The 9,144-nt window shown below is 44.1% G+C and overlaps 1 protein-coding gene across 2 annotated transcripts; it reads left to right on the top strand.

Moving 5' to 3' along the window:
• The first annotated feature begins 313 nt into the window (after nucleotides 1-313).
• On the top strand, nucleotides 314-9,144 carry LOC311028645 (zinc transporter ZIP12-like). 2 transcript variants are annotated; one of them, XM_084033336.1, is made up of 13 exons: nucleotides 314-487; nucleotides 1,379-1,661; nucleotides 2,232-2,528; nucleotides 2,602-2,809; nucleotides 2,996-3,147; nucleotides 3,300-3,471; nucleotides 3,771-3,943; nucleotides 4,067-4,222; nucleotides 4,350-4,427; nucleotides 5,427-5,499; nucleotides 5,636-5,794; nucleotides 5,902-6,089; nucleotides 6,485-9,144. In XM_084033336.1, the coding sequence occupies exons 2-13, from the start codon at nucleotides 1,431-1,433 to the stop codon at nucleotides 6,611-6,613; spliced, it is 2,016 nt and encodes a 671-aa protein (XP_083889462.1). In that variant the 5' UTR covers nucleotides 314-487; nucleotides 1,379-1,430; the 3' UTR covers nucleotides 6,614-9,144. The 2 variants fall into 2 exon arrangements, with proteins under 2 accessions (XP_083889462.1, XP_083889463.1); XM_084033337.1 differs by lacking the exon at nucleotides 314-487 and having other exon boundaries at nucleotides 1,220-1,661.

The following is a 9,144-nucleotide window of genomic DNA, read 5'->3' as shown; positions in this document are numbered from 1 at the left end:
TGATTCATTCAATCAGCATGAATTTAACATTTTTATTTAGATAACTCCTATTGATAATAGTGAGGAGAATGACCAGATTATTGAGCGGTCAACCAAATGTAAAAGCTCATTCACAGAGATATATGGTTGTGAAAATATACATTTGTAAAGATAATTTTGCACATAGAAGAAAGATAAAATGTTCCGAGTCTTACTAATTCAAGCATCAGCCATGCAATCCCCCCTACCTGCAGCCAGCCACCCCCCATCACCTAATGTTGAAAGTGAGGCAGCGTTCTCCATGGAAACCGCAGCCCTCTGAGTGTGTCGCAGCTAATCCTCAGGAGCTTACTCAACTCTTACTTCTCATAAGAGGGTTTTACTAGCGGCACCAATGCCCAAGAATTCTCCCCAAACAGGCTGTGGATCGTCTGTTTATCCCACTGGAGGAGGAAAACAAACCTAGTTGCAGCAGCTGCAAGGAGCAGAGGGGAGAACGGTTCATCCGGTGAGCTTTTTTATCTGTTCTATTGCAGGTATGACTGTAGCTTCAGTCCTCTTATTGCTCAGTCGGTGTGACCTGCAGGGTGTACGGCGTGGGAGGATGTTGGAAAGGGTTTTTTCGAGAAAGCTTGCCATGTTTTGCTCTGCATGTTTGCTCTTTGATGACTCAGAGATCATACAGCATACAAAAATGTTTTATCAATATTACTGTTGGTGTACTGACCAATTATTTGGGCAACATTGTTATTGAAACTCTCATGCCAATATCACCCTTTGAGTTGTAATTTAAAAAGCAACATTGATTTGAATGTTACCATTGTTTTTATGCATGGAGGGGGGGTCGACGACGACTGTGGGGCTCAACATACTGCACGCACTCACTCACACCGGCTCCTATATGTTCATGAAATATGAATGCTGTTACATAAGGAAACTGGTTCAATATTTACAGTTTTGTGTACATTCAGACTTTTGTAAATTGAGTCACAAACTGAAGGCATTTCTTTTTTATCAGATGTGGATCTCTACTTAGTGTTACTAATCTCAGTGTTTCCCTTCTCCCTGGTTCTCCTCAATAGTAATTTTCTCCCTGCCGTCTCCCCCTCCATGCCCCCTACTCCCTGCCCCTGTTCTCTCTCACTTGCCTGCACTAATCCTTTTGTTGTGGACTGTGGGGCCCAGGCTTTGGCTGACCCATCCGCGCTGTAAGGGCCGGTTCAGCTGAAGGGAACCCACCAAGCCCTCCTGTCCTCCATCAGATCTGACGGCTCTATTATTAACATCTCTCACAGCTCTTCAACTCTGGAAGCTTTCAGCTCTCTCCTGTCATTCACTTTGATTCAAATATTTCTCTCAAGGTCCTTGTTTGAGTCCGTCATCTCCTTGTTGTCTCAAGCTCTAAGCCAGTCCTGGGAGCTCGAAGGGAGTCGGACAACCTTGGCAGGAACATGCACTTCAGGAGGAGTGCTCCCACTTTGCTGCTGCTTCTTTGTCTGCTGGAGGTGAGAGGGCGGGAGCAGGGGTACCTGCAGGAGGCTCTCAGGGCCTTGGATCTGCCTCTGGGTACCGACAACGAGCCACAGCTCCAAAAGAACCACACGGGCATCCTGATCACCGAGCTCCTCCGGCGGGTGCACTGTGCAGAGTGGACTAGCACTTCACAGGATGTCTGCAGCAAGGTAAGGCTGTCTCAGCGTTATCATACAAACAACATTTTACATCCATATGCTAAGTATTTTGTTTTCATCCCATTCCTGCCTGCATATCCTAAGGAACGTGATTGTTACGGTTGGAATGTGAGTGAATGTGGAGGCTTAAGTCCTTGACCTCTATGGGGCATTCATGCTGAGTGGCTTTAGACATCCCTCAGTTTGACATAATAACCTGCATAGAGTAAGAGGTCCCTCACATGTTTGTGCAGGCGGGCTGACAATAGGATTATGTGTGTCGAGCCTTGAAAGTGAGATTAATAATTAAATGTAAAACATTTTTAAAAAAAAGAGAGAAATGTTCTTGCTCTCTCTGACAAAGAAAAAATGCTTCGCCCACTCTGTTAACCTTCTATATTTTTGTGTGTGGGTCTAATTGGGCGCAAACGGCAGAACAAAGCTACTATTTATCTGGGAAGCAGAGTGTATGCAGGGACAAAATAGGCCTATCAGTACTCGCATGACCTTTTTGTAACTTTCTGTCCTTAAAGTCAGCCTAAATGTCTCTCTTCTTCTTCTCTCTTCCTGTTGTTGTTACAGTGCCTGACACCAGATGTAGCTCTCTCTGTGCTAGAGGATCATGGGAAGGCGTACCTCAATGAGGACGACTACCAGCGGATCTCCACCGTTCTGCTGTACTACGTTATTAACTTGCGAGACCTGTGCACGTCAAACGTCGCCTCCTTTTCCTCGACCTCATTCGGGAACTACCAGTTCTACCTTTCGGCCCTCACTAATCTCCACCCGGCTGAGGACAACCTCTTCCTGTCACCCAGAGAAACAGAAAGTATTCTGCAGCTCATCAACCAGCACTACGAACCCTCATCTGATATGCAAGTAAGGAATATTTCATCCGAGGGATCTATCGCATCTTGACAGCCACGTGATCCTTTCACCTTTGTTTCCACAGTGCGTTGAGGCCACTCACCTCCTCGAGGACGTCAACGCAAATGAGGATCCGGGCGCTGATGTGTCTTCAGTGCCTAAACTGGCTGCAGCCATCATCAGCCACGTCCTGCAGGGCCACTGTTTCAGATGGAGGAACCTCCCGTCTCCTCCTTTCTTTACCGACTACATCTTTCAATCCCTTAATCGCACAAGTGACCTGCAGATGATAGGTAAGGTCAAGAGCACAGTTGGCTTGTAACGCACATTTAAACTTAACGTTTGCTTTTTTATTTAAGGTATTGATCATGTGGTCCTCTGCTGGTGTAATGAGATTCTTCCCTCACCACAGCTTTATAGAAAATCTCTTTCTATGTGTTATTTAAACCTACAATAACTGTTTTCTTTCCTTTGCGTAGATTTAGAGGAGTTGCTGCATCAGTTGGGAGTAGGACAGGCGGCAGCGACACACTCTCACAACAGGAAGAGGCGGACTTCACAGAAAGGAGCCGTGCCTCAGCTGGATGGTTGTAACCATGAATCTGGTGGAATAAGCAGGGATTGGGCACAGGTGAGGCCTGAGGCGAATGTTTGATTTTTCTATACAGAGAATAAAAAGAATGGGGTCGCTTTGGTGTAATCTGCATGCTGTTACTGTGAGGCTTGACTTGAACAGCCTCCTACTCATCCACAAATGTGTCTCTTCCCTGTGAATCTAATCAGGTATGTTATTCAGCCAATCAGCTGGTGGATATTTTTGCTCTCAGTCCTCATTTGCCGATTTCCAAGGAGCACTTCAGACAAATGTGCCCAGCCATCATTCAGCAGTTGCTAGGCAATGCCTGCGAGTCTGCGGAGCAAAAAAGAAGAGGATCTCTACCCACTGCTCTTGAGAGTAAGACGTTTCACCTCATCGGCCTAGAGTCAGTAATAAAAACATCAGACACATGCACTCGGGTTTGTCTGCATAATTCTAGGAAAAATAACACCATATTAATGGAGGAAAACATGAAAAAAGTCAGTGGCCTAAATAGATAAGTCATTTTCTTTGACATACAATAATAAAACGTACAAAAAGATAAAAATGTAGTCCTCGTAAGACTGATCTTCAGAGCAGCGTCTCCTCTTATTTTTGCGTTGTGATCAGACAGATTTATTACAGGAAAAAAATAAATCCGAGTCTCCTCCCTGCAGAGTACGGCTACAGCACGGCTGCCGTCCTGCTCATCACGGTGGGCTCCATGTTCGGCATCTGCCTGATCTTCTTCAACTCCTGCCAGGAAACCTACACGCTCATCCTGCAGCTGTTTGTGGGCCTGGCGGTGGGGACCCTGTCAGGAGATGCCCTCCTGCACCTCATACCACAGGTATAGCACACAAGAGCCACTGCATTACCCTCTGTAACTGGGAGTCGAGCGCCATGTACGTGCAGAGAAGCGTCGACTGTGGAGTGAAACGTCTAATCGTTTTCCTCTCTGTCTCCTTTGGAGATCCTCGGCCTCCACAGTGACACGCACAGTCGGGATGACGAACACGTCACAGAAGGACAGGATTACCTGTGGAGGATTCTGGGCATTATCGCAGGGATCTATGGCTTTTTCATTATTGAAAGAATCTTTTCCTTTTTTGTTCCCTCTCACGGCCATGTAAGTGTTTTGGTTTTTGCAACCCATATCATGCTCAAACCATAAAGAGGAGGGGCTGAGGGGAAATTTTAGTTTCCCATGAACAAGCAAGTTTGTGTCTCGTCTCATGACTTTCTTTTGTCTGCAGGGTCATAGTGACCTTGCCTTAGAGCTCAACTGTAATGGCCAGTCACAGAGGGGCAAGTCCATCTCCACCATACAGCTGGTGAGTCTCCTCACTACCCAGAAATATTGTTCTTGGCAGGAAAACCAGATTCCCGTCATCGTCCCTGTTATGTTCTTGTTGGAGGAGATACAGGGACTATGACAAGGCAGTTCCTGGAAGTTAAACTGCAAAAAAAAAGGTTTATTGCTTCTACGTCAGTGCTTTCTTCACCTTTTTTTGTGGGATGTAAACCCCACAGTTCAGATCAGATACTTGCTCAATTCGGATACTTGAAATACTTTATATTATTTATATATTTCCTACTTTAGACAACCAAGCTTCCTTCGCTCAAAAAAAACACTGTGGTAGCGGCTATGGTAACACATTGGTTAAATGTTGTGTTTACTGTGCTGTACCACTGTGGAGTTAGTCAATATATTTTCACCAACTCCCACACTGCTCCTCCAGTCAAGCATCAAGGAAGCACTAATGCACTGGTTATAAACAGCATAGTTGTGCTCGAGGGCACCGTCGATAGGAGAACGACCAGTCAGTTACAGCACATCTCTGTTGTTTGCACACATATACAAACACATAAAAACAACGGCCCGACCCTCGTCTCACGAAACGCACACATACTGTACATGGAGGATGATATGAATCCATTGAATCCATGGTCACATTTGAGACTGGAATTCACTTAAATCAATTGTGCTATGCCTATGCTTTTATATAACAGGCAATGGAGGGTGTTGTGGGAGGGAGTGAAGGAACGGGGCACGTAGGATGTTGGAGAATGAGAAAGAATTGAATCATTCAGAAAGCACTTCATGCTGGTGTTGAATACATACTTCAAAACGGGAACATTTCAGACTCAAAGACGGGTCACTCACGTGGAAAGAGACCTATTTTCCAAACCGCCCTTGTTACATAAAAAAAAATACCCCGCATGGGTGATTTTGTCTCATCCAGCTCCCTTGATGTGGCTTTGCCGTTTACCATTCTTAATGTCTCAAACTGGTATCAAAGGTGCTGTTAATAATGATGTGCATCCCTCAGGGACCGGTGGATGACTTGGAGTGTACGGAGGTATCTCCCGAACACGCAGACACAAGGAGGCCTTCACATCAGAGTAAGCTATTTCAGCACGGGCTGCACACCGCAGAGCAAATGTGATGTACTTTGTAATTAGTCGCCTGGCATGACGGGGCGATTGTCACGGTCTGAGGATGAGCTTTGACGACACAGACTCCCTTTTGTGTTCCCAGGACAAGGGGTTCCTCTGCTGGCCGTGATGGTAATCATCGGAGACAGCCTTCACAACTTCGCCGATGGCCTGGTCATCGGGGCGGCCTTCTCCTCTTCAGCGGAGACCGGCATGGCGACCACCGTGGCCATCCTGTGCCACGAGATCCCGCATGAGATGGGTGAGAGGTCACGATTACTCACATCGGGAGTGATTATGGCTGAGGCTGCAGGAAATGCTCTGCTAGACCTTATCTTTTTTGTTTTGTCACTGCTTTCCGTCTCCAAGGGGACTTTGCTGTGTTGCTGAGCTCCGGCCTCTCAGTGAAGACTGCTGTGCTAATGAACTTTCTCAGCGCTCTCACGGCATTCATGGGACTCTACATCGGGCTCTTTGTTTCCTCCGAGATGGAAGTGCAGCGGTGGATATTCGCCGTCACTGCTGGGATTTTCCTCTACTTGTCACTGGTAGAAATGGTAAAGGAGCCTTATTAACAGATGAGCATGGTGGTGAAAAAAATCAAAATTTCAGTTATTATGAACATATATATCTCATTAAAAGACCAACATTAAAAAACCAAATAGGTCACAACATCAACTCCGGTTGAGTGTCACCCAATGATGCATTTAGTTTCCCACCAACCATAAAAAATCAAAAATCTACAAGTTATATAGTTAAAATGGCCAGTAACTGCCACTCCAAACGCCCAAATGTTAGTAATATAAATAAAAGTGAAACTGAAAAAGGGCATCATAGGTTTTGGTGTTTTCATGGTATTTCTTGACAGTAACAAAAATATAGAATAATGCCAGAATATAAGCCAATATTTCTATCTAAACTGTTATTAATTTAGTCGTACTGTTCCTTCCAGCTTCCAGAGATGAGTCGAGTGAAGACCAACAGACCGTGCCTCGTCTTCCTCCTACAGAACCTCGGCCTGTTGATGGGTTGGGCCTGTCTTCTGCTCCTCGCACTCTTTGAACACGAACTCAAATTCTGAATGCAGTGAGTCGTGACGTTTATCTCTTCACGCGGGGTCGAGTCGGAAACAACTGTGGACTTTTCTTTTCTAGTGTTTTTTTGACGAGCCAGTATTTCACGTCATGTCGTAGTCTCGGCACTGGATGGTAAATGTACCGTAGCTGCATGAATCCTTAAAGTTTTTTTTATACTCGATGATTTATTTTTGTATGTTAGGTATACTAAATAGTTTAAACTCTAATAATGACCTTATTTGGCAGATTCAGGTATAAATGTGCATATCTGTTGTGTGAAATATCTACATTGCGTCAGACAATCAAATCATTTGCTTTCACAAGCAAAATATAAATATTGTGAATCCACTTTGTGTCTTTATGCTGACGGGGGAACGTGTAGTTTAAACAGTCATCAAGTGTGTGATGTGTGTTGAGTATTTTCCATAGGCTTCTTGAAAGACCTGTGACATTTTGATGAGTTCTAAGTATTTAGTATTGCCCTTCCACCAATTGGAGGACTCACAAAAGACACATTTTAACTGGATACCCAGATTGTTGGTCCCTCTTTCATTAGACCCTCTGTGCCTGGTAAATACTCATGTATTTTAAACTACCTTTTATATGACGGAATCCACATTTTCCTTTGATTATGAATCAATAAATTAGAGCATTACCTTAATTTGGACTAATAAATATACAAAGCATACTGAGAAACTCTTTAAATTCGGTGCAAAAAAGGACTAAGCTGCCCTAAACTACATTTATTTTTGAATTCCCCGTTTAGAGAAACGTTGCTCCTGTTGAGCTTCTGATCTCGGAGGCATTTGTTCTTTGTGTTTGAGGCCTTTCTGTGATCCAATATGAGGGCACCTCCGCCCACCTGAGTTCTCTTCATCCACCAACCTGGATGACTAACGCTCGCTGTTCAAGACAGAAACTCCGGAGCGATCCGGCCCACACAGCGCACACTCTTTACCGGCCAGAGTGGGCCCGCAGAAGGAGGTGGAGGAAGAGGAGAATGTGAGGAACACATCGGTACAATGAGATAAATGAAAATCAACTTATTTGCACGGAAAATTGGATTTGTGACATTGAAAGAATGAGTGGGCTTTTCCTGTTTTTTTAATCAGCTTGCTGTGATTAAATCCTGGCGTTCCCAGCGAGCATCAACACATTTCTGTCACATTTGAACAAACAGCTATCAAGCAGTCGCCTTATTTGTGCTGGGGATTAGTTTCATTGCGCAATTTGCATGGCGATTATGTTAATTTTGCCATTCCAAGATTACTATCAAAACGGAAAAAAGTCAGTTGTGTTGACAGTGTCATGGGATTATTTGGCTATCACATCAGAAAGAGCTGACACCATTTACTGTGACTTCCCGAGTAATGTTCACACAATAGCAGGAAGTCCACTGCATTTTCTCTTATTCTAGCATTTTTGCTGTTATTTTGGAAATGCCAACCCCTTTGCTTTAGGCCTAGTGTGTGTGTGTGTGTGTGTGTGTGTGTGTGTCTCAATCTGCTCTTTTGCACCAAAGAAGCATTTTTTTGGCAAGTGTGTGTCTTTTCAAGGCAGCTGCTGCCAGGATGGAGGAAGGAAGGGCTTTTTATCTGGGCCATGTCGGTGTGAACACTGAGTATCCTCACTTGCACATCAGAGACCTCTCAGAAGAAGAGTTCAGCTCCCGGGGTCATCAGGGCAGCAGAACAACACAGAAATGATGGGAAATGCCAAGAGAATGAGACAAATAAAGGAAATATAAACCTTTTTTTCCCCTTTTATTAGGAAGGATCTGACTGAAAATCATCTTTTGCACTTGTTATTATCGTTATCACACAAAAACACCTGGGATCCACCAGCGTGGTATTTTAGGTTGAATCACAATCTTGGCTTCCAAGTAAAATAATTTATGGAAACAACCTTAAGGTCAGGCAGGTCTATTATCTCTGCTAAAAACGGCTGTTTAAAGGGGTACTGCTTTCATTTAGAAGTGTTTTTTTATCAAATGGATGAACTTGCTTATGACAGTTGTTTGTTTCATTTAAATTATCAAAATCGCAGCTTGAGAGGCTGTGATACCCTACACTTTAGATTGTATCGGCTCCCAAAAACACTGTATCCAACATTTCCCATAATGCAACTCGGAAGCTTTTATTAGACCTGGTAAACACCCACATCTTTCTGTTAAAGGTTTCCTTCAAGCCTGATGACATCACTACAGAATGACATCATCAGGGTTTATTTTTCAGACTTTAAGACATCATACAACACTTCACACAGACTGACTTGTACTAACAGTGACTTGTGAAAAGAGTTGATGTGTGAAATCAGTGGCGTGGCCCTTTAACTGTAAATGCACATGAAACCACTAGAGGGCAATAATAGTTAACAAAACTTTAGAGCTTGTGGCAGAAACTTGTCTGAGGGAGGGGAACTGGTGTTGAGTTCTCATTTCAGGGGGTATACTGCTTTGTACAGGGCTGTGTATTGTATTATAGACTGAATGACAGAGAGGCACCTTTCCTCCTTCCTTTCTATGGAGAACTCACAT

The sequence above is a fragment of the Eutrigla gurnardus genome (assembly GCF_963514095.1).
Source record: "Eutrigla gurnardus genome assembly, chromosome: 18".
NCBI lineage: Eukaryota > Metazoa > Chordata > Actinopteri > Perciformes > Triglidae > Eutrigla > Eutrigla gurnardus.
The sequence above is the reverse complement of the archived record's forward strand: the minus strand, read 5'-3'. Positions and strand labels throughout refer to the sequence as shown.